Source organism: Amblyomma mixtum, chromosome 1 (genome assembly GCF_055824585.1).
Source record: "Amblyomma mixtum isolate Tamu chromosome 1, ASM5582458v1, whole genome shotgun sequence".
NCBI classification, from domain to species: domain Eukaryota; kingdom Metazoa; phylum Arthropoda; class Arachnida; order Ixodida; family Ixodidae; genus Amblyomma; species Amblyomma mixtum.
This window is the reverse complement of record NC_143012.1, coordinates 7,121,859-7,147,518: the sequence shown is the minus strand read 5'-3', so window position 1 is coordinate 7,147,518 and position 25,660 is coordinate 7,121,859. Positions and strand designations below refer to the sequence as shown.

Below are 25,660 nucleotides of genomic sequence, written 5' to 3'. Positions count from 1 at the left end.
GGCTGTACGTTACCCTGCTCGTGACGAGGCTGTCTATGAGTCTTAGGGTGTCCTGTTCTCTCAACCCTTCTTTTTACTGCTGTCTCTTCGCACGATTCTGGCGACTTGCTCTGTTGTATTCTTAATAGAGGCGATGGTTTTGCCACTTCGTCCTGTGTTTTGCAGCCACACTCCGGGTATTGTCTCGTTTCCGAGTTTCAGGGTGATTTGAGAGTCGTATTTTCGTTTACCTTTTTTGATTCCTACGTATTCTGATTTTTCTGCTGAGCAAAATAGTCCCCTGGCCCTGGCGTATTCTTCAGTATGGTCGATCGCTCGTTGTAGCCTCACTTCTTTGCCTGCTAGGGAGCCTGTGGTTGTCCATATTGTTATGTCGTTTGCATACATTGCGTAGCTGATGTTTTCTATTTCATCAAATACTTTCGTGAGTCCTATCATCGCTATGTTGAATAGAAGCGGTGATATTACTGAGCCTTGCGGCGTACCTTTGTTTGGCACCATGAAGCTCTCCGAACTTGTGTTTCCGATGCCCATCGTAGCCGTTAGCTCCGTCAAGAAGGCTTTGGCATAACGGAAGGCTCTGTTTCCACAGTTTATGTTATTGAGGCCTTCCATGATGGCCGCATGTCCCACGTCATCGAAGGCTTCTTTTATGTCGAGCACTAGCACTATGTGTTCGCCGCTTCTTGTTATTTCAGTGAGGACATCCTCCTTTAATTGTAGGAGTGCATCTTGCGTGGACAGTCCCCTGCTGAAGCCAAACATGGCATCAGGGTAATATCTCTTGTCCTACATGTAGTTTGTGATGCTTTAATTTATCACTCTCTCGTATATCTTCCCTAGACAGGAGGTTAGGTAGATTGGTCTTTGGCTTTCGATTTGGAGTCTTTTGCCCGGCTTGGGTATCCTAATTATTTCTGCATGTTTCCATTCCGCCGGCACGATTCCTTTTTCCCAGATTGCGTTTAGGTACTTGGGAAGCTCGGCGATGGACGTGCCTCCATTGTGTCTAATGGTAGCGTTATTTATTCTGCCTTTTGCCGCTGCCGTATTCTTTTTATGGCTGCCCTTATTTCCTGCTTGGTGATTGGCCTATCCATCTCAAGGTCGTCTTCGCCGGTGTATTCTTGGTCTTGCTTTTGGTGCTTGGTTGTGCCTTAGCATTTCAATTCAATTCAATTCAAAACTTTATTTCCAACGACTCGTTGGGGGTCATCAGGCAAAAAAGCTGCCATTGGCAGCTTGAGGGTGCCTGATGCCCGTACAAGGCAGCAGCATATAGCCAACACAAAATTCTGAACACATGTTCAGTTACACTTTCACACAAATTGACTCATCGGAACACATTCGAAACACATCAAAACACAGCACAAGAAAGTATACAGTACGAAAAACATAAAGGCAATGAAAATACATTGAATACGATTAGCTGCACAAAAACTGGGATGAGAAAAAAATTTCACGCGTCTGTTTTCTATTACATGCGCTTACGTCAAAATTTGCAGACAGTAATTTGTTAAGCAAGCACGGCAAGTTGTGCGTGAGCGACTGTAGCATATAATTTGTACGTCTGCGTGGTATCAGCCATTTCTCAGATCCACGGGTGCGACAATCACTTTTCTGTTTCTGCAAATGCGAAAGGAATTTTATGAGGCTCTTAAACTTTTCATCGGAAAATAAGTATGAGTACAGTAGACGGAACTCGTAAATTTTTTCGACGCTTATTATGTTATACCGTGTGAACAATGGTGCAGATGAATGTAAATAGGACACATTTGCAATGCAACGAAGTGCTTTCTTTTGAAGAAGGAGCAGTGTTTGAATATTTGTTTGTGTGGTTGTGGCCCAAACCAATGTGCAGTAATTTATGTGAGAGGAAAACAGTGCATGATAAATTTGAAGTTTTGCTCTATCTGGAAGAAAATGACGGCACCGTGCTAGTGCGCCGACTGACGTAGATAGTGTCCTTGATAATGATTGAATGTGATGATTCCACGACATGTCAGCAGCAAAGGTTACGCCAAGAATTTTATGTTTCTTAACAATTTCTATGGGTGCACCCCCAAGAACCAACCTTTCTTCTATCTGTGCTTGCTTCCCTCTGGCCATGAATAATATGGCCTTAGATTTATTATTTCTCCCTCAGTGCCTGTGTTAGCCGTTCTTCCGTTCCAGGGAAGGTGTGGATTAGTCTTTTCATGGACTTGCCGCTTTCCGCTTTGGGTTTAGTTGGGTCTATCAAGGCTCTTAGTATATTCCAAGTTCGGGCCATGCCTAGTCTTCCTCTAAGCGTTTCCGTGAACTGCTGCCATTTCTTCGTGGCGATGTTGTCTGCGTGCTCTGATGCCTTCTTGGTTAGTTCGGCGATGTTCAGCTTGAGTTTCGTGTTGTGTTTTTGCTGCCCCCATCTCCTGATAAGGCTTCTTCGTACTTCCCATAGGTGAAGAAGGTGGCTGTCTACGTATGGGTTTTGTTCCGTGCGAACGATCATCTTCAAGTATTGTCGTGTGACCTTCGTAAGCTCCGTGCACCACTCTTCTATGTTGGTTATCGGTTTTGTGGTTCCGTCGCCGTGGTTTGGGAAGGCTTTCCAGTGTGTGATTTTGGCAGTTGCTAGGCATCTCTTCATTTCTCTTGCGGCTTTTTTAAAGTTAAGGATGAAGTGGTCGCTCCCTAAGGTCTTCATTGTATTTTCCCATTGGATATTCTCGTTGTTTTTTGACAAGGCTAGGTGAGGGGTGGTGTCTTTGCAGACGCTGTTTCCTAACCACCTCGTTGTAGTTGTGGGGACGTTAGCTAACTTCATGCAGTTTTTTTCTGCGGTTTCTGCTATGCTTTTCCCTTTGGCATTGAGTTTTTGAAACCCCCAACTGGGGTTTGCCGCATTAAAGTCTCCTAGGATAAACAGTGGTTTCAGGCCTGCCATATCGCTGGCTTTTTTTTATCCGTTCATTTATTCGGGGCTTCTTTTGTTTTGGAGGGCTGTACACATTTATGATGAAAGCGCTGTCATCCGCTGATTTTTCGAGCACAATTTCTAGTACAGTGTGGTGTACGTCCGCATTCGTTATGTTGGTATTGCACATTGCCGCAATTGACTTATGTACTAAGGTAACGGCCCTGCCGGTACCGTCTCCGTCATACATCTCGTATCCTGTTATGCTTGCTTTTAGTCTGCCCCGTATTCCTGGCTGGCAATGATGTCCGGCGGTTTTTCTTGGCTCTTTATGAGATGGATTGACTGTTGGTTAACTGTAATTAATTGTGGATCGGGTTTACGTTTCTTAGGAAGGGGGACACTTTAATTACTTCTCGCACGACTTTAAGTAACTACAGGACGTCCCTTTCTGCTATTGTGTCCAGGCCGAGCTTGACGAGAATCTTTCTGCCCGCTTTAGTGCTTGATAGGTGTGCGACCTGTGCCGTGTGCTGTGCCTCGATGATTTCGGCAAGGGTATTGTGCACTCCTAGCTGTAAGAGTACATCAGTGGAGGCATTATCGGGAGCCCCAACGCTGTCTTGAAAGCTCGGCGTATGTGTACTTCGAGCCTTTTCCGATGTACTTTTTTCCACTTGAGCATCGCAGCCTCGTATGCGATGTGACAGAGTACAAAAGTGTGTACTATTGTAATGACCTCGGTAGGACGGAAAGCTGGGCGAGTTGGTTTTCAATTGTACTAGCCATACTGGCACAACGCGAAAGACAGACACAAGGGAAGGCGGGACAACACGGCGCTGTTGTCTGTCTTTCGCGCTGGGTCAGTATGGCTAGTACAATTCTAATGGCGTTGTCCTCGCTCATTCCCCTGTGCCTTTTCATGATGCGCCGAAACATCTGGATCGCGTTTGCAATTTTGATCGTGATGCTGGCCAGCATCACCCAGTTGGACCCGGTTAGTCCGAGAATTCGTATTTTGTCGACTGTAGGTATGCGATTTCCATCCCTGTCGTGTAACTCTATGCATGAAGTGTGGTATCTGCGCCAGTCGTTGGACGGGCGCCCTGGTCTTGGGGGGTGGTGGATGAGCAGCTCGGATTTTCGAGAAGAGCAGCGAAGTCCCATTGGGGCGAGATGGGTCTCGGTAACCGTGATGGTTTCATGCATGCGAGCTTCCAATTCCGCATCGCTGCCACTGGTGCTCCAAATGGTGACATCGTCTGCGTATATGGTGTGCTCCACATCAGCGATTTCACCCAGTGCGCGAGAAAGCTTTGTCATCGTCAAGTTAAATAAGAATGGAGAAAGTACTGAGCATGAGCCTTGTGTGTTCCCTTATCTCCCAGATCAAAGCTCTCCGAGACGTGCTCGCCTATCCGGAGAGTGGTCGTTCGATCCTCCAGAAATGCCTTGACGTAGCGGTAGGAGCGTGTTCCGAGGTTGTGGTCAGATATGGCTTTGAGAATGGTTTGATGTTGGATGTTGGATGTTGTCAAAAGCTTGCTCCACGTCGAGTTCCAGTAACGCCTTGGTGTCTCGTGTGGGGCGATCCAACAGACTTTTCTTGATTCGTAGCAAAGCGTCTTGCGTTGAGAGACCCGGCCTGTAGCCTATCATATTGTAGGGGAAGTACTCCTTTTCTTCCACGTATGCCGATAGTCTATTCAGGATGACGTGTTCGTCTAGCTTTCCTAGGCAGGACGTTAGTGAGATTGGCCTTAGGTTTTGTAGGCCCAGCGTCTTGCCCGGTTTTGGGGTGAGGACCGTGTTGGCATGTTTTCACTCTGCAGGTAGATGGCCAGTTTTGCAGGCTTCGTTGATCTGTTCCGTGAACGTGACCGAGTTGTCCTCTAAATTTCGGACAGCCTGATTTGTGATGCCATAGGCGCCAGCTGCAGAGTTACTCTTAGCGAAAACTAATACGTTTGGAATATACGGTGTGCTATTTAAATTCTATTTGAAACATATTTTGTATTCATGAATGCACTAAAGATACGTAGGAAATACATTCCTGAAATTTCATGCTTGGTATTCGAAATATATTCTTAAAATATGCCAAAAATACCTGACTTAAAGCATACTTAGAGCACTTTTCAAATACGTGAAAAAATATGTATGCAGTTTTAGCATCTTGTCAGTGTATTAAAAGTGTACTTCCGTAAGTATGAAATTAATTCATCCGAAGTATACTTCAATTCTAACAAACGGCAGTCCTTTTAAACTTATTTACAGCACACTTTCAGCTGCCGTTGAACAGTCGAGGGCTCGAAATCGCGTTTCGGGACATGGAATTTGCATTTTGTCAATGTATTTGAATTGTACTTACGTAAATACGCGATTAATTCGTCCAAAGAATACTGAAATTCTAACTAATTGGCAGTCCACATTAGCATGTTTGCAGCACACTTCAATCTGCCGTTGAATAATCTAATGCTCGAATTCGAGTTTCGGGAAATCGCATTTTGGTGTTGGCAATGTATTTAAAGTGTACTTTCCTAAATACGCAATTAAACCGCCTGAAGTATACTTAAATTCTAACAAATGGGTAGTCCGCGTAAACATATTTGCATTACACTTCAAGCTACCGTTGAACAATCTAGGGCTCGAAATGACGTTTCAGCGAAGATTGAAAACTCTCCCTTTCCTGTCATCCTTTCATTTATGGTAACTTCTAGCAGGAAGGTGATCACCCATTATACCCCTGCTACACGGGCGCTTCGAATGCCTTCCAACCGAATGTCATTTAACGGTGCTACACGAAGTTTTTCGACGGCATTCGGTTAAGATGACATTCGGGTCGACGGAGCTCCGCGGAGACATTCCAGATTTTGGAATGCCTTCGAAACGCGAACACAGATCGTGCCAACCAATAGCCGTCGCTGCTGCCGTCGCTTCGCCCCGCCCATAGCCGCGCGACTGCTTTCGGCTCTGTGGCTGTTCATTTCGATACCCGCTGCTCACTTTTTTCTGCTGTTTGTTTAGCAAATAGCTCGTGTTCTGTCTAAGGGAGAGCTTGAAGATAATATTACGCCCATGAATATTAACCGCGTCAGCATGAAATTTCCCCAGCAGTGCGCCGATTAGGACGACTGCACTCATACTGTTGTTTACATCGCTGCGTACGAACAGCTGGTGCTCTTTTCATGACATAAAAAGCAATCTGCGCTTTAGTTCTATTAAACAATCTGTTTTCTTTTTCACCGGTTGTACCTGCGCTTGTTTACGCACTGCGACAATGTGTGGGAAGCGATATACGATCGCACGCCTGAGAAACACTTGACAGCCGGGTTGGGCATCGCGCAGGACCGGTGCTTCTCGCTTCTTGTCCCGACTTTCTCCGACGTGACCAGTACTTTATTTTAAACTACTTTATGCAGAAGTATGTCTGGCGACCGTTCGCTTTAACTGAAACGGCCTAACTTGTTATCCACAAGCTAGCGGCGGCGACGACTGCTGCTGGCCGTAAAGCACTGCTCGGCAGTCTGGGTCACACCGTCGTTTCCCGTTCATAGTACGCGTGCCCTGCAATGTAAGCAATAGTTGATTTCAGGTCACTGTTGCCAAAACTGCACCCGGTGAACATTTTCATTCGCTAAAGGTTGTGATTCTTACAACCTACGCTTACTTACAACGCTCTTACAACCGCCGCAATCACAGATCCAACCCTGCAGTCTCGCTGGGCTTAGTCGTCGCGGAAGGGAAGAGAGCCGTCGTCGACTGAAATTGATTTTGCAAGCGCTTATCGCTGATGAGTGTTCGGGTGTGCACACGTGAAATATAGCCGTTCGTTTCGCTCATCACTGCGCTTTCGCTCAGCCGCCGACAAGGCTGACTGTCCGCCGATCAGATTCGTCGGTGTCGTTGGCCTGAAAAACATGCCCCTCTACAGTCATATTACAGTAAACTAGATATTTCACTATAATCACATGCTGTTGTTGAGCGTGATATATACTGTCGTTGTCGGACTAGTGTGACCGTCGTCGTCGTCGTCGTCGCTGTACACTGAAAACGGGCTGAGGCTTTCGAATGCGTTTGGTAAGCGCCGTGTAGAACCGCGGGAGTCCGTCAAGTCTGAATGTCATTCCAATTCTCGAATGTCATTCGACTCAGATGTCATTCGAACATTTCCGTGTGAGAACGTGGTAGCATTATACCGCCAAAGGCGCCTTGGGTACTTCTGGGCCCGTATATGCCAGCGAAAAGGACCCCGAATGGCAAGGCCGATCGGCTCCCTTAGACGCCCATGTATCTGTTGGTTGACAGTTCGACTCGTGACCCATGCCTAACGCAAATTTCAACTAGCAGTTCGGTTCTCGATTAGCCTCAGATTCGAACGCGACTAGTAGGGTATTTATGCGATAATTTGGCAGCCCACAGTCTTTACGCAAAAAAACGCCTCACCGTCTTATTCCATAGAGCCGCCCAGTAGACATTTTTTTAGCCCAAGTAGATATATTTTTAATGTATTAAATGCATATTTTTAGTCTATTTCTAATGTATTTAATGTATATTTTTAGTATATTTTTAATGCATTGTAAATATGCTAAGCGGGCAAAAATGTACTTTTCACGTATTTTAAAGAACGTTCAAAATATTACTCCTAGTATACTTAAAGCATTCGTATTGCATTTTAAGCATACGGACAAAAAATGCGAAATAAATATAAAATTACTACTATATGTTTGAAATGCATTTTTAGCACATCCTCTTTTTCGCTAAGGAAATTCGTGTATTGCGAAGCGTACTTCGCTTTCTGTGAAGTCCGTATCTAGCTCTGAGTTTGGGGCACCATCATAGTTCTGCCTTTGTAAGGTACTGGGTAGCGTCGATTTAAGCGGTAAGTACCGTTTGGCAAGGTCATCTACAAGCGCTTCGGCAGTATTGGTTTGCTCTGCGCGGTGTACTAATTTCCTTAGCCTGGTCCGTTGCATAGTTTTGGACTTTGTTCCGTGTTCGTCGAGGAGGTGTTTTATGATCCTCCACCCACTCCCTCTGCGTATTTGCCCGTTGAGGGAGTTACAAATTTCGTCCCATTGTTGTCGGGAGAGAACCACGCAGTATTCTTAAACTGTGGTACCTGTTTCAGTTGCAGCCCCTGCTTAGTTCTAAGGATGACCTTCACGTCGGTTTTGGGCAGCTTTGATTTTCTCCGCGATTGCGCCTTGCCGCTTGTCTTCTCCAAATTGGTCGCTGCGTACCGTCCGGCTGGCGTCTGTAGCTTCCTGGCTTCCGCTCTCGCTTTCTTTTCTTCTTTTGCTTGCTTAAGCTTTTCTCGTCGTCACGCCCTGGCCCGCATAACTGGCGCCCAGTTATCCGCGCCATTGTTGTCGTTTTCCTCCGCGTCCGTGTTGGCGTCGTTTGCACGTTCCCGGCACGTTTGGGTAGAACTTTCGTCCTCAGAATCTTCATCTTCCATGTGCGAATCCTCGCTGTGCGAATACTCGCTTTGCAAGCCCCTGGGAGCGTTTGCGCTCCCGGTGGGGCTAGTGAGCATCCATCCTTCCGTCTGCTTCTGTCTCGGCGCAAGCGCCGAGGTCTAGCAGAGTCCTTCGTCTCGTTAGGCTTAGCTGAGGCGGGGTCGCCGGCGAAATTTACAATTGGATGAAAAGTCGCAAAATTGGCCTACAGTTTTGAAGTTGATATCCAGATGCTTCAGATATCCTGCTTTCCTCGCACACTAAAAATGGTTAGGTCACGTCCGCTTTAACCTGGTAAAATTAGCCCACAATGCTTCTGGTCGTCTGCCACTTCGCTTCGACGCGCGGAACGGACGCTCTGTTGCTTCGAAGAGCGCATGTAAGTAGGCAGGTAGATAGCTACGAATGTAAATATGTATATTCATTCTGCTTTGCAACTAATGCCTCTACAACTGCACTGCCAAAACGCACAGACTGTCGTGTTTTGTTATAGAAATATGTGCGCTGGGCGCAAAAAAACAAACAAAAAAACTGAAGAACTGATTCGCCCAACACTACTTGTTAAGCTGTCACACGGGAAGGTCAAACATTCTGTTCCATTTTGTCGCCAAACATGCGCCTGCGTTGTGCGTTGTTCTTGCATCAGGGCTCCTAGTTAGCCTTTTCCGGGGTGCCAGCAAGCTTTCGAGCGCACATGAACGACACGCAGGCGGAAACATTCGTTCGCGCATGTGGCCTCCGGTCCTCGGTAAACATATTATTCGACGCAGCACATGGTTGAAAACAACTGGCCGAGCTGTGATTTTTGCACCCTGCTGTTTTGACTTGTTTTGAATGGCAGAAAATGAAATTGAATTCAGCGGTCTGGAGTGGTTTTTGACGGCACTACTGGTGTTTTACTATAAAGTATGAAAATAAACGCGATTTTTATATGTGGCCTAGGAGCAAAATACTGTGAATGCCTGAGTGAATCTCAAGAGGGATGGCCAGACTGAGCGTAGGGTATGAAATACTGCTACCCCTCGCATACCAACCAACCTCCACTTAGGCCGGCACAACAACTCGTACAAACGAATTAGAATGGCCTCAGTTGCATCTGCAGTACCATCCGAACAGTGGGTCTGTATTGAACAGGATTTTAAAGCGTGAAAGACTTCCAGATAGCTGCATTCCAGTTGCAGCAAATATTGTATGAAACTGCGTTCAAATACGAAAACATTATCTATGAGAAATCTTTAAAGTTCACTGAAAACAAGCAAGCGACTCTTTAAAAACGCAGGCAATCGGGCGAGCAAACGAGCGAAGGCAAATGACGTTCGATATATCACTCTAAAGCAAGACTATAGTGACTTCATAGCCCAGTGTGAACAAGGGTAATAGTTTTGTTTGTAGGCGTATACGGGACGTTAAATAATATGATAACGTGTACTTACTGCTTTTAAAAACTTATCACGTTACCTCAAAAATGGAGGTGACCTTCAGCTCGTACAGGACGGGCAAGAATAGGAATGCGACAATGAGCACAGCCGGAACGAAAGCAGGAATGGCCCAGAGCGTGTGGAAGCCGTAGAGGTAGTAGTGGGCCGTGAACGCAATCAGGCCCGACGCCGTGACGTTGGACGCACACATGGACAGCGCCAGTGGAAGCGTGCGAATTGTGCGGCTTCCGAGGAAGGTCTCATCTTTGCTCCTGAGGCCACTCCGGCTACTCAGGGACAAATAAAGACCGATGCCTGTAAAAGAAAAAAAATCAATGGTATGACAAAAAGGCGTGTCTCGGGAAAATAGCTTCTTTATAATCATTTTTTTCGGCGGAGTAGTAGTGTTCACTTCCGCCTTAACTCGCACCCAGAAACTCGGACACATCCAGTCACACGAGCACGCACAGCTGAAATGCACGTTCACTTCCAGTCTCGCTCTCTTTTTCTCCTGCTTACTTAAAGACTAATTGATTGATTCATGGATTGATTGATTCATTCATTCATTGGATCAGTCAAAACCTGTGCCTTCTAAGCGTGGCCGATTGTGTTCTATGATTTTTTGCTAAACCGACGGTAGACCCCAGTATAAGCACACGAAAAGCATTTTGACGCTTGCGCCGTATAGGTGGTGTATCAGAACCCCTTGATTTGTGGAAAGGCTCAAATCGGCAAGACCAGTAGAGGTATAGACCCTGTTTCGGTTTATAAACAAATCGAACAGATGGTGACAGGGGCTCCTCAGAACCTCTTTGTCGGAACTTCCGATATCATCGGGGTGGTGTAGTCGTAGCAGCGTTTGTGGCTCTTCTTTTCCGTCGTTCATTTTTTGCTTTGAACATGGGGTCTTATTCAAGTTGGTACAAAAGGTTCACTTGTTCAGTAAAACCAACATCGTGCATGTGTGCTATATTTCGTAATGTTCCATTTTCTAAAACTTTTAATTCAACCTCGGCGAAAACTTAGCACTATTGACGATTCACTAGATTCTGTTTGCCAGTGACACTTGCCGAGGGTCACGCTGATACCCGCACAGTTTGTCCAGCAATTTCCTTTCTCTCGGCAAGAACTTTCAGATGCGCTAGGAAGCTGCTAGGTGCAACTAATGCATACCTGCATTCCCATCAATGGCCCACAACAGCTTGTGTGTTCTATCCAGGTCATATTCATTTTCTTCGAATACTACAACTTCTTGTAATTCATCCTGTTCTAAAATGACCTGGATATCATAGTGCCGAATCAAGACTTTCTGACGGGCTAGCTGGTCCATGATCTTTTTTGAAAGCTGTGCGGTAAAGAGTCGTTCACAGGTAGAGTAGAGACGACAGGACTGAAGCGCAACTTTCAACTTTCACAGTAAAAACGTTGAGACAACAGGACAGAACCGCAGCTTTCAACTTTAGTTAAAAGTGAAAGTTGTGCAGTTTATGGCTTATGGGGGTCTAAAGTCCCAAAGCGACTCAGGCTGTGAGGGACGCCGTAGTGGAGGGTTTCGGAAATTTCGACTACATGGGGTTCTTTAACGTGCACTGACATCGTCTCGACTTTTTTTCTTCTGAACGTCTGTTTAGCGCATAGCTTTTCAAAAAAGGATAACATAGATAACCCACCTCCTATCCTAGTGACCATGTGTACAGTACAGTCTAGCCCGTTTATAACGAAGCCACTTATAGCGAAATAGCGGTTATAACGAAGGGATTTCAATTTCCCATTCCCATTTTTGCATTTTCAATACATTTTGGGTCCGGTTTTAACGAAGTAAATAAGAGCGCGTCAGCGGATATAACGAAGAGATTTAATACCAACCGAAAAATAATCTGCCAATCAACACATTTTTGCGTCCTTGAGGCGATTTTTTCCGCGAAAATAACAGCAAAATTCGGCTGACGGCGTCCTTTCGTGGCGTCGTCTGCTCTCCTGCGGAGCGAAAGGTTGCTTCACTGCATCGCATGGCACGCTGGTCTCGTGTTGCGCCGTCCTTGAACGGCGTCACGGCGTAGAGCGGTAGAGCACGCCGCGCAGGGGAAAAATGTAAAAAAGAACAGAGACGATTTTTTTTTTTTCGATGACGTCGCAGAGAGCGGCCGTCTTGGCCAATCTCGGTTCTCTATTTCTCCCAGGCAGTCGGCGCCACGGCTGGACTGCAGTCTGCAGGAGGTGTGGCAGCGCGCGCTTTGTTTTATGTCGGTGCCGCGGTGCGCAAGGCAGGGAGAAAGCGCGGCAGCATTGTGCATGTTGGAAGCGTGGCTCATTTTTATCGTTATCGCGTTATCGCGGAGTTCGACCAGATCTTTGGTTCGCAGTTGGATGGTATGGAAGCCGCAATCCTGAAGTCCGCATTCGCGAAACGTGTTCAGGGGACGCTGGACGACGTCTTTCAGCGGCAATAAATCGGTATGCCGATGTTTGCATTTTTTTCGTAGTCCACATATAACGAAATAGCGGATATAGCGAAGTGATTTCCGATTCCCGCCGACTTCGTTATAACCGGGCTAGACTGTGTACACTTCTTAAGGCGAGGAGGGCACCTTCATTGTTATCTAGGTGGATAAAATTCATTTTTGAGCAAAAGAAATGGCGCAGTATCTGTCTCACATATTTCGGCGGACACCTGAACCGCGCCGTAAGGGAAGCGAGGAAGGTGGGAGTGAAAGATGAAAGAGAGAAAGAGGTGCCGTAGTCGAGGTCTCGGGAATAATTTCGACTTTTCGGTAATCGTTAACGTGCACTGAGATCGCACAGCACACTGGCGCCTTTGCGTTTAGCCTGCATCGAAACGCGGCCGCCACGTCGGGTGCGCGAAAAAAAAAAAAGGCTGGTGGCTTAGCATTGCTAAGCAAGGAATATTGTGCGAAAGCACGGATTTTTTGCTGGTGGATGCCACGGACACGCATCTCAAAGCGTAGTTGAGGTGTCTACTGACACACGGAGCCAATATGCGCCCTTCCTTCGCTCAAAATAGATGGAGTATACAACGTTGTCCATGCCAAAGTCAATGAACCCAATGAACGCGGACGGCCTATTACTCCGATGTTGCGTTTCTTCTACAACGCTGTCAGCAACAACGCATGTAGCGCACAATTCATTTCTCTCACTATTGCTGCGTAGCTCAAAGTGCGATTGAGGTGTCCACTGACCTAGGGGGCCAGTTGTGCGCTTTCCTTTCGTTACTCTCTCAGAGGCTACACATCCGCCTATTGGTTTTGCGGAAAGAAATGTGGTTTGTACACACCCCGAGAACCTCATATGATGAACAATCTCTGTCTTATACATTACCTTCGCTGTTAAACTTACTAGACCGACAAAATTTTGATCCCTCCAGAAACCGAAACTGTCGCATTAAACGTTTTTGTCAACTTATTCATTTGCAAGACTAAACCATGTCTTCCTATTCGCCTAATTTTGTTCACCGCTGTTGCTTATGTGTGTTGATTTATCTGTATTACCTTTTGTTGCTTCTCCGATTGATTGCCGTCTTGTTTCATTCTGTATTACCCGTTGCTTTGTGATATTTTTCATTTTTTTTGTGTAAGACTGGCCGTCATCCTGCTGTCATGCCAACTAACAAGGGGTCGGGACCTCGTCAAGCTGTTCGAGCTTTTAGTCCCGTACTCCTCCTTTTTTAAGGAAATAAAATGAATGATTGATTGATTGATTGAAAAATAGTGCTTTCGCATTAAAACTTTATCGCAAATCCTAGATTGTGTCATTTCCTGTATTAAAAAATCTCAGACGTTTCCCTCAAGAACCAGCGCAGATAACAACTAGGAAGGGAACTGGAAGCCCAAAATAGACAGAGGCGGAAGACATTTCGCTGGTCTGCTACTTGCAGGTTGCATTTTCTGCGATTGCTCTTGAAAGCATGGCAAGCCATCTCCCCTAAGAGCAATTGTCCCGACATTCGGCTCTCCTGTGAAGGTCATAAGCAATAGTAGTACCACGAAGCTTGCTCCCGGCTTTTCACCTTCTGAGGAGTCACAGGTCGACTACATAATCATCACCTACGCTAAGACTTGGTACTTACGACCCAGTGCCACATTGCATTCATGGCCACAGACACAGCAAGTCCTACGTGACCGCTATGATGCAGTCCCACGTGCCCTCGTTATTTCACCCAGTCACAGCCCCACGTCATCCTTAACACCTAGTGGTTATGGCGCTCAGCTGCTGACCCCAAAGATGTGGGTTCAATCCCGGTCGTGGTGGTGGAATTTCGATGGAGGTGACATTCTAGAAGCCCTTGTGCTTTGCGATGTCAGTGCACGTTAAGGAACCCCAGGTGGTCAAGATTTCCGGAGCCTTTCACTACTGGATCCCCGCTAATGAGCGCGTTCATGCGCTGGCCTGAGAACTCTCCTCCCGGACCCCGGACGATCAGGCACCCAACCCCGCGCAAGAGGCCTCATCCGTACTTTCTACATATCATCAAATTACCGCATTCTACAAACTCAGCGGTGTGACGCTGCCACCACCCCAAAGTACCTTGTCGCACTTATCCAGTGCCACATGGCGGCAATTACAGACAGGCTGCTTTATTTCACCCTACCGTCTCTCATTCTTTCACCCCACCTTTCCTCTTGATTGCAACATCTGTGGCTTGCCCAGATCCACACTTTTGCACTACCCTTGGGAATGACTTTCCCCAAAAGCAGCGCCCCTAATCCCCAATCCCACTTATTCTTCCCGGGAGGCTGCAATACAGACTGGTCAGCCCGCCGACCAGAAATGGCTGGTGGATCGGACTTTACGTGAAGCACAAGCCCGTGGACTCCTGGACCAGTAGAGGACCACCCTGGAAGATATTTTTTTGTCTAATAAAAGATGTTTCCATCCATCCATCCATCCATCCATCCATCCATCCATCCATCCATCCATCCATCCATCCATCCATCCATCCATCCATCCATCCATCCATCCATCCATCCATCCATCCATCCATCCATCCATCCATCCATCCATCCATCCATCCATCCTTCCATCCATATCCATCCATCCATCCATCCATCCATCCATCCATCCATCCATCCATCCATCCATCCATCCATCCATCCATCCATCCATCCATCCATCCATCCATCCATCCATCCATCCATCCATCCATATCCATCCATCCATCCATCCATCCATCCATCCATCCATCCATCCATCCATCCATCCATCCATCCATCCATCCATCCATCCATCCATCCATCCATCCATCCATCCATCCATCCATCCATCCATCCATCCATCCATCCATCCATCCATCCATCCATCCATCCATCCATATCCATCCATCCATCCATCCATCCATCCATCCATCCATCCATCCATCCATCCATCCATCCATCCATCCATCCATCCATCCATCCACCCACCCACCCACCCACCCGCCCACCCACTACGGTGTCCCTCATAGCCTGAGTCGCTTTGGGACGTTAAACCCCCATAAACCATAAATCCTTCCGATCCGAATTCTATGCAGGCCTTGTGACCCAGTCCCACATCCAACACTCATGACCGTACACACTCCAGTCCCACAAGACACCCCGCCCCTTCCCCAATAATCCCAAGAGTGCGAGGGTTTTCGTTGGCGACATACTTTAACACGGACGACGATGATGCCGTTCGGGTAGCGAAAGTTTCTAATATAGCTGTAGTTGGAAAAGAAAAGAAACATGTTTGGCTGTTATGAACAGACGGATGTTATTGCTGCGTATCCGGTTTATAGCTTGTTTTTCTTTTTTTTTTAATATGGATAAGAAGACAATGACCAAGGGGAGACGAGGCTGGCACATATACTACAAGCATGTAGGTTGTTAAGCACGGAGTACACGTATGAAGCAGGTGGTTTTGGTGGGCGCCGCAGCGAGCAATAACTGATAAGGTTCTTTTGATGACACAGTCGAGCTCCCCGTTCCTCGCCACTTCGCTGCTCCAGCGCGCGTGGGGCAAGGATTGTCACGTGGTACATACGTCAACGAGTGCCGTGATTCGATGAAGTCGCTTTGAGCTCCCGCATGCGCGCGGTTTTCGAATGGCGTGAAATGATCGCGTTTTCGTAATTCTAAAAACTGATATGGAAATTACTAACAGCCGGCTACAAGTGCCTAATTGGAATCAGGTGCCTGTTAGTGACGGTTATAAAGCTGTTAGAATTTATTTAACCACTGTACTAGCTTACATGATTGGCCTGCATTTTTGACGTCCACTAACACAGATATAACTATGCCGCAAAAAGTTTCCCTTTGCCTGGAAAACGCACTTTTAAAAATTAGTGGCCGGCTTCACCGAAGCGTAGAAGGACGGCAGATTGGGCGAGATGGGGTTCCTTGATGACAAGAAAATTCAAACAGCGCCAGACAACAGGGCCAGAAAGAGGAGGAGACAAACACGGCGTGTTTGTATTTCATACCCATAGTATTTTATACCCATCAGGGGCAGAGTCGCAGTCATTACTGGAGTAGAACTGAAATTTCAGTTTTGTCTTAGTTTTTGTGAGAAAAGGTGTTTTTGGAAGCGTTTCTCTCCTTTTTATGCATGCGACCCAAATATCTACTGTGTTACCATATGACAGCACTGGCTACGGACGCCGAATGTGCGAAGGTGTAGGTGCAAACGTCATAAGGGCTTTTATTTCGCGCAGTTTGGTGAGCCGGCGCAACGGTCAAACGTGTCCGTCCAGCAGGCAACTATGATCGACCTTGCCAGCAGACGTACGCTTAGCGGACTTGATGGTCTCGACCGGTTTTATGTTTTCAACCATGTCCAACTTACTAAACCTTCACGGTAAGCGTACACAAATCTATTTCAATTCCCCGTTCACCTAAATCATTGTCACCAATGCAGTGGGCATAGAACATATTCTCTGCGTATCGCTAGACGTTTATGAGCTGCGTTATAAGCTGTTGAAGCCATTGCACTTTAGACCAATCACGCCACTTGTTTTCTATTCCGTGTTGCTCTTACACCTAGCAAAGTTAATCGGGAATGCCCCGCACGAGCCATTCGCTAGCTTTTGCTTGTTACGAAGTGAAAATCTGGAGCTCTGGAATGTCAGATGATCTGGAACTGAGCAGTACTTAGCGCCGCGTCATCTCCATTTGCCTGGCGCCTCTGCGAATGCACGCTCGCTTCCTGCGATGAATGCCTTCTTTTATCATTTGCGTTAGGAACAAGGGAGCGCTGTTAGAAATCCTGTGAGGTATGCGCAACTCTGTGTTTTGACTCGGCCACTCTGCGTTGTACGTCGTGATATTTCACTCGTTTTGTGACGGTAGACGCCAGCGCGTATTGCGAGCGTGCCCATTCTAATAAGCACTGCGGAAAACACGTGAGACGCCACTCGTCCCCCCTTTCGCCCCCAACTTATCATGTCATTTGATCCGCGGCCCGTGGCGTTCTCCTTCAGGCTTTTCGCTTGAAACCTGAGTAGAGTGAGTTTGGCAGATAGTGGGTTTTTTTTTTGTTTTCTGAGGCTCCCTTGCTGCAGAATTGTACATTTTTCTTGTTTTAACGCAACAAAGTTTTCCTTAAAAAAAAGGTGAGCCTTGCTCATGCGTATGAAAACTACCTCTCTAGGAGTGTTTCTGATCTAAAATTGCTGCATTATGAAGAGACGCCAAAATGTCTGATTCAGCGTTTCTTCTATTTTTTCGAGGGCGGGGGGAGATGCGGCTGGGGTGCGCTGATTCACGGACGATCGTCAGTTAGCGACCACGAAATGGGCCTTAGATTTAAACTACTACTAATTTGTGCTCTCTTTTTACTTTCCATTTAACTTTTTAGCAGCCTAAAGGTAAAATTCGCTGCATGCCGGAAAGCAATTTACCTGCGCACCTGCGGCGACTTTCGATGAAAAATTAAGTGTATTCCGGACATTCGGCTGTGAAGGTAATGAACGTGTTGTCTGTAGCTCATACTCGTCGGATTTGAGCAGACAGCTGCAGCGGAACATTCTGATCGTCTTTTTTTCAGCAACACACGTGAAATATGCGTGCTCCTACCGTGCATGTGTCTGTTTCGCTTAGAAATGGTGAATCAGTGGTAAATTTTCCTAATGCCCAAAGATTGAGGCAAGCGGGTTCGCTGTCTGCATAGAAGGTTTCAGAGTTTGTGCCTCTGATAACTTGCGTAAGTATTTTATTAGAGTATTGTTCTCAACCTCCTGCAGCGTGAATTAGCGGTGACACGTGACACGATTGTGCTACCTGCCACGGTTTGCCGAAGAAAAAAATAATGGAAAGGGAAATACTACCTCTTCACTCGCAGGAGAAAAAGGCCGGAAGGTTTCTGGCACGGGAAGAAGCCGTATGGTAGCTACCATGGATGTAGGATGTTATGATGCGGGCGGCGGAATGCGCTACCTGAGGGCGGTTGCCACGGAAACAACCCGGCGATTGGCTGCTGTGCAAGATGGGGGGCCAGTCAGTCCACGCCAATCAACTTTTGCTGATTAATGCGCTAAGCTTTGCTCTTCAAGCAAGGCGAAGAACTAATGCAAACGCGTTGTCATCGCGGGTAATGATTTAAACGCCCCCGTCATGTTCTTCGTTAATATTTTTGATGGTTCATAGTTATAGCCTGCAACACTCTTTCAACGGGAAGGAAGGAGCACGGCACATGCTTCTGAGTTGAAAGAATGAGAAGGGTCTCTCGTTTTTCATTGCGTCTTGTACGCCTGCGTGAAGCTCTTGTGCGCAATGGTATATCGCTGCAGAAAGGCAAGCAGAGGGTCATTCGCGCTCTTTCCGAATGGTGAGGTCACCTCGTCTCGAGAAAATTGCGAGGGAACAGATCGCGGACATTAAGGTAGCGCCATCTCTTGATAGTGCGGTTAGCTAGGAGCTCGCGAGGATGCGCGCCACAAAAACGTGGTGACACCACCTGCGTTTCGTGAGGTGTGAACCGGCAAAGAAATCTGGAACATTGTTTGAGGTTTCCTCGGCGACGCAGTTGGGTTATCGCACTACAAAAAAAAAAAACAACGCCGGTATCGTTCTCCAAGGGCATTCTTATCTTCTAGCTTTGCTTATTGTTGCCGCTAATTTTATCTGTCGTGGCCTTTTTTTTAAAAGAACCGTGTGGAACCCTCAAGAAATAATTTGAAGAAATTAGGTCTTAAACACCTCAATGCAATAAAATACAATAGGCCATTATCAATCCCAGCCATCCTTTGAAAAAATGATACATTTTGTATTGTCTAATCTCCCCAATTAGCACTCTATTATGCATAATTTCGAAATGAAATCTAAAAAAAAAAGTGTTCCAAAGAAACCGTTCTACCAAAGCACAGACAAATGTTTCTTTATTATTTTCCAGCGATTTAACTAGGGATGGTTTTGTAACGGAAAACCACAGCGACGTCTGCAGAATATAACCCTATATATATATTATATTGCCGGAGCGCCTAAAATTTTTCTTATAATTTTTTAATTTACCGCAGTTCATTAACGCATAGTTCGATTGGGGAACCTGAACTGCGAATTGTTTCGATGCTGTTCTTGGAAAAGAAAAGGTTATTGGCTGATAATTTCTGACTGATACTGAAGAATTAAGGTACAGAATATTTATGATTATTATTTGGTGTGGTCATTTTCCAGGCTATAAATTGCAATAGCCCGTTTCTAAGTACCTTCGCAATATTAAAATAAATCATGATCTGAGGCAGAAATTGTAATAGCGCTGCAAAAGACGTACACAGGAAAGACTGACACAGGACACGCGCTAACTTCATCTTCATCCTCAACTTCATCGTGTCCTGTGTCAGTTTTTCTTGTGTACGTCTTTTGCAGCGCTATTACCATTTCTGTCTCAAATAATGCACCATCTAGCCCAAATTTACGTTCTTCTAAATCATGCTCATATATTGCACGTCCGGCTTTTGACTTGTACCTAAAGCCCAAAATAACTATAATTTACAATCTGTTACAAGCATTCCTCCTAGGCTAAATTTTTTTTTTTTCAAAGAAGCAGCTCTGAGGCGGGTTTACGTACTAAAAGCACAACAGCACGCACGGCCGGTTTAATGCCCCAGTCTTGCTCATGTGGAAGACGTGCGGGCTCACGCCGCTCTCAGCGCTTCCTGAAGACGTTGACGAAGCTATCGCACGACGCGCCGAGTTGAAGCGAAAGTGCGGCAAACTGCAACAAGGTATGGGTCCCACAGACTAGGAGTTCGGACAAGATGTGAGAACACAACAACATTGCCAATGCGGCCACTACATCGAAGTGATCGGGCAAGAAGTTCGTGCTTCGCCTCGTTATGGACGTGTACAACCGCTACTACAGGGATGGCCGTGTCGGGACGGAAGAGCAACAAGTTAACGCCTTCATCGCGTGCGTGACTATCAGCAAAGCTTCGGTCACCCTCGGAGGAGTCACGGTTCATTCGGCCTTTAACTGACAATCACGCACAAGGATATGGACAGAAGTCTTTCCAGCAGCAACCTCAACACCTTCCGCATGCTCTTCCAAAATATCAAGTCCGTGATCACTGACGCAGTCTGCGCGCTCTCGGCCGACGTTCTATACGTAATAGACAGACGTCTCAGGGAAATCTGACGCGACCGAATGAGCGAGCCCTTTGGTAACTTCGGCATCATCTTGTGCGAGAACATGCGTCTTTAACAGAGCAGTCTTTAAGCGACCCAAGTGTAGGGGATTACTGCACTTCCTTCACGCCCTGGCACACAGAGACTTACTACTATCTTACGGAAGTGGTTCGGCAGAGCGACGTGCTTTTCTCCACAATCCTCGCAACGATCGGAAAAAGGAGTTCCTTAACCGCGGAAGAGAAGGCCATCATTCAAAGCCAATTATTCAACTACGAGCAGGCGGCCGTCCTGTGTCCTCAGGCAGTAAGACTATACTTGTCCAACAGTGACGTATACAGATACAAAAAGATGGCGGCCGACGCGAAAGACTGTTCTAAGAGCAACTGCCCGTCACTCGCCGCCGTCGTCACCGGATTTCGCACGCATGACGAAAAGTCGAAAGCTTACTACAGAGTATCGACACTGAGCAAAGCCGAAACCGGCAACCTGCCGGCCAACATTCGCTTGTGCTTGGGCAAACCCTACAAGCCCACTCACAACGTCGACGTCGGCATCCTCAGGTACATACATTCAAAACGGCGTCCACGTAAACCCCGTGCGGCTCTGTCTCGAGTGCCCGCTTTCCATCGGTTCTAACCCAGAATGAAGGCTAGAACTCTTCGCCGAGAATTCAAAGAAAAATAGCCCAAATGGGCTCGAATCAATATGCACTACATGTCGTTCTCGCTAAGAGCTACATTTCTGAGACAGAACAACAACAAGCGGACGCAATTCCCAGTTGCCCAAACCAGCGCCATGACGATACATAAGGCACAGGACGGCACTCACAACAAAATGGTGCACGAATACGCGGCCTCCCACCTCAGAAAATTGGTTTACATTGCCCCCAGCCGGATCTCGTCGTAGGAGAGACTCTACCTGACCTACAAAGATGACGATTGCACCTTCTACCATGCCGGCTAAAAACAAAGACTCAGCTTTGAAGAACGATTTTGGTAGAATGGGACGCCACATACTGGATACTGTGGTTAAACAATGCGCAAATGTGATAGAACGACTGGCAGAGACTTTAGAGTGGCTCTGATCAATGTCCGATTACTAGCCTGCCATTACTTGGACGTGGGCAAATATTCTCTTCTTCAAAGCGACGTGGATTTGCTTTACCAAACCGAAACTGGCATGCCGCCATAACACGCGAATGCAATTCGGGGATGCCGGTACGTCTACTCTGCCCAAAGACCGGGCAACAGATGTGCAGGCGTAACCGTGCATGCAAAGCCGGAAGTGAAAGTCGTCTCCATCGAGCTGCAACAAAAATTAGTCCTAAGCTACAGAAATGTGCGCAGTCCGACTGGAAAACGACGTTGCATTGGCGGTGGCCTGCATCTCGCCATCGAGGAGTGACGTGGGCGCGTTGCAGCTCATACACAACGGCTTTCCGGCCAGATGTAAGAATTCACCTCTAATCTTGGCCGGAGACTTCAACAAGATCAATCTTAAAAACCCCTGTTTTGTTTCCGACACCGAAATGTAGTTAGCCAACCCAGATTACATGGTTACGACGCAATGGTGGACTTGTACAAATTTGGTCGGTCGGACTAGAAACATCGTGTCTGAAATTATGGAAATATAGAATTATGGAATTATTGGAAATATGGCTATTTCCAATAACTACAACGATCACTAGACAGTGTTCAAGAAGGAAGATGGGATAGAGTTGTAAATAAATAACATTGAGAGACATGTACAGAGGTGCAGTCGTTAATAAATATAGACAATATAGCAGTCAACAGAACAGCTGTAAGTGCAGCCGACAATTGTGAGACATGTCATAAGCATACTAACATTAATACGAGGCCTGCCCATAGAGTGTGTTGTACTGGCTCTTTTTTTCGCTTAACTGCACTTGTCGCTGTTTGTTAGTTTTTATTTGTACGCTTATGTTTTCTTGTATGCAACACCCTCTGCCCAGGGCTTTTAAGATTGTACTGGAAAAAAAAGTTGCAACCGCAGGAGTAACTTTTGACTCCTGTTTTAAGCAAATATACTTGGGTTAAATTCATGAAATACGGTGGTGTCTATTTTTAGGATTCAGTGACTAAATTGGACCAATTTATCATGACGGTGCTGAATATATCGAACACGTGGCTTAATAAAAAGGATTGCAATTAGAATTGTTATCTTCATTATTGCGCAATATGCTCATCATTTTGCTTTCTATTGTTCCGTGATAACGAAAGGTAACTGTTATACAGCTGCACCTGTGATAGTTTTGTGCTTATAATGAAAGCTAACTTTTTCATAACTCCAGCTCGCCGCACATGTTGGCTTCTTACCGAGGCTCAGGGTCGTCAGGCAGCCGAAAACGACGTAGTCGCAAGTGCGGGTCGAGAGGCCGTCCGCTTGCATCGTCAGAGGAACGGTGCCGAGTTATACTTGGAACACGCTTGCTGGAGGATGGCTTTTCAACTGTTCAGCGTGAGGGAATAGCGTACTTAATTAGGGCCAGCGAATGATGTACTAGCAGCTGGCGCGCACGCTCGCATTCTTCAGGACTGTGCGAGAGTGATCGTTGAGAGAGAGAGAGAGAAAGCGCGTAACGATGATGTACTGCCAGGTGGTGCGTACGCTCACATTAGCGACCTTCAGGACTGTGCGATTTTGTTTGGTGCCGGAACAGAGGGAGAGAGAAATATTTGTTGAGAGAGACTGCTCTAGCTTCCCCTCCTTGCAACAGCGTAATCATAGCGCGGGAAACAACACAGGACAAAGACGAGACGGGACAAGCGCTAACTTTCAACACAGCGGATTTTTTGCAGATCAGGAGCCTATATACACTACTGATACAGCAGTAAGAAAAAAAAAGAAAAAAAAGAAACATGAAGGAACATAACAAAATGCCACATGTCATCATGCCAAGAACTCGAACTCTTTCTTCGATAACGCCACAGACGGACTGCTGACACATTGCTCTCCTGCCCGTGCTATCTCAGACGCTTCCTTGATTTCTCTGGTCAAGTCGTTATGGTGTCGATACAAAATGACTGTCTTGTCGAACAGAGGGTGGCAAGGTGGTACTGCGTCACATTTTTTGCAATGGGCCACCAAAAAATGTGACGCAGTACCACCTTGCCTCACTCTGTTCGACAAGACAGTCATTTTGTATCGACACCATAACGACTTGACCAGAGAAATCAAGGAAGCGTCTGAGATAGCACGGGCAGGAGAGCAATGCGTCAGCAGTCCGTCTGTGGCGTTATCGAAAAAAGGGTTCGAGTTCTTGGCATGACGATATGTGGCATTTTGTTTGTTTCTTTTTCTTTCGATCTGCTGTATCAGTAGTGTATATATGCTCCTGATCTGCAATAAATCCGCTGTGTTGAAAGTTAGCGCTTTTCCCGTCTCGTCTTTGTCCTGTGTTGTTTCCCGCGCTATGATTACGCTGTTGCAATGAATTACCAACCTGCCCAATACTATTCTGTTCCCCTACTCGATCGAAGCAAGTTTCAGCGTCTCTGTATATCAGCAACGCGTTTTCGTCTTTTCAATCTATCAGGAGCTTAGTCGAACAGCACAGAATAATGCGGAGCACACGGATGGCCGCGGAACTGCAGAGAACTGCTTATGCTCGCTACCTAACTATACCGTCACGAACTGCTTTTTGACGTTCAGGGAGGACGCCGGCGGCACGGAGCCACTTTTAAGGCGAAAGCCTTTAATGGCTCATCATTCCGTCCGTCCGTCCGTCACACTACAGCTCTCAATCGTCCTGATGACGTCATCAATGGAAATACGCCGTAACCAGAAATCACTGAATTCATTGTAGCATAGTATAACGCTATCATTAATTAGTAAGTAGTCATTATCAGTACTGGTAATTAGTAACTAGTCATTAATTTGTAATTGGTAGTCAGTAATTAATTATTAGTCGGTAATTACTTATTATCAAGTAGTAATTGATTAGTAATGAGTCATTAATTGGTAACTGGATCACCGAATGGTTAATGGCGCTCGCGTCGCTCCTTACTGCGCATGCGCTTGGCGACGTAGTGGCGCCACTCGTAAACAACAATCAATCAGCAACAGAAGCATCCAAAGTGGCGCAGGAAGGCTTTCGCCTCGAGCACTTAAGATCGTCAAAGTGCCCTCTAGTTTTTTTTTTTTTTTTTTTTGCAGCAGAGCTACCAGCGTAGCCACTTAAATGGTATTCTGCTCACAGCAGCGGGCGCTTCATCGCCCCCATTGCGGAGTGGATCGCGCTGGGAACGGGCGCAAGACTACCGCCGTCTGTCTCTGCCTGTTACCTTGCCCGCTCAGGCCGTGCGGCCATCGCTTCGCCACGCAATCGATTGCACACTGTCTTTACAAAACATCACGTCACAAGTTATCCGTTCTTTAGCGCTCTTAATAAAATGCAAAAGCATCGCTTACGCTGCTGACGCGGGAATCCCAGAACCAAGGTTCGCATTTGGGTCATGAGAAGACGCAGAGATTGTCGGTTACACATGTAACAAAAGCTGTCGGCAAGAGTTCTTTTACAAGTTCTAAGGAAAGTAATGCACTCCTTGATACGGGGAACTTCTCCTCGAAAAATATTTCGCATAACAGGACGTTCAATGACAGCGCTGAATAGAAAAGTGCAAACCTATCGGGACAAACGTGGCAGAATATTTTGAGTCAATCCTTCAACGCGTGTCAGAAGCAATTCGCGTGAACGAGGCTTTACCCGCTGCCAGCTGGTTGCAAAAAAAAAAACTGCTTTTTTTTTTTTTCAATCGTTACAGGTAAGGACAAGAATTAGGACAAAGACACTGAAGAGGCTATGAGGGACGCCGTAGTGGATGCGTAAGTTGAAATGAGTATTAAACTAATTCCTCAATACTGTTATGATTATAGCGATATAATAGCGCAGAGTAGTACGGGACACACGAAGAAGACGCGAACAACACGAGCGCTAACTTCCAACAAAATTTTTATTTCACACATGCAACATATTTAACACCAAAACCACGTCATCACCTGTGCTATCAGTAACGTTGTCTGAGAAATGATAGCTCTTTAGCACCGTGATAGCATGATAGAATGATAGCATGATAGCGTGATAGAATGATAGCGTGATAGAATGATAGCGTGATAGAATGATAGCGTGATAGCATGATAGAATGATAGCACCGTGCACCGTGCTCCGATGCACGGTGAAAGGAAGCGCTTTATTGTATTGCCATATCTGCACAAGATTTCTCATAATCTGAAAAGGATTGGACAGCCGGCAAACGCAACTGTCGTATTTTC

The 25,660-nt window shown here is 46.3% G+C and overlaps 1 protein-coding gene across 1 annotated transcript in view; it reads right to left on the bottom strand.

The window, feature by feature from the left end:
• Positions 1-22,777, bottom strand: part of LOC149365374 (sodium-coupled monocarboxylate transporter 2-like) — a 59,736-nt gene extending 36,959 nt beyond the window's left edge. Inside the window, exons 1-2 of the mRNA XM_089583144.1 lie at positions 22,705-22,777; positions 9,814-10,088 (exon numbers count right to left, since the gene is read on the bottom strand). Of these exons, the coding sequence (XP_089439270.1) occupies positions 9,814-10,088; positions 22,705-22,777 (348 nt within the window). The remainder of the gene's footprint in view (positions 1-9,813; positions 10,089-22,704) is intronic.
• Positions 22,778-25,660: the final 2,883 nt, after the last annotated feature.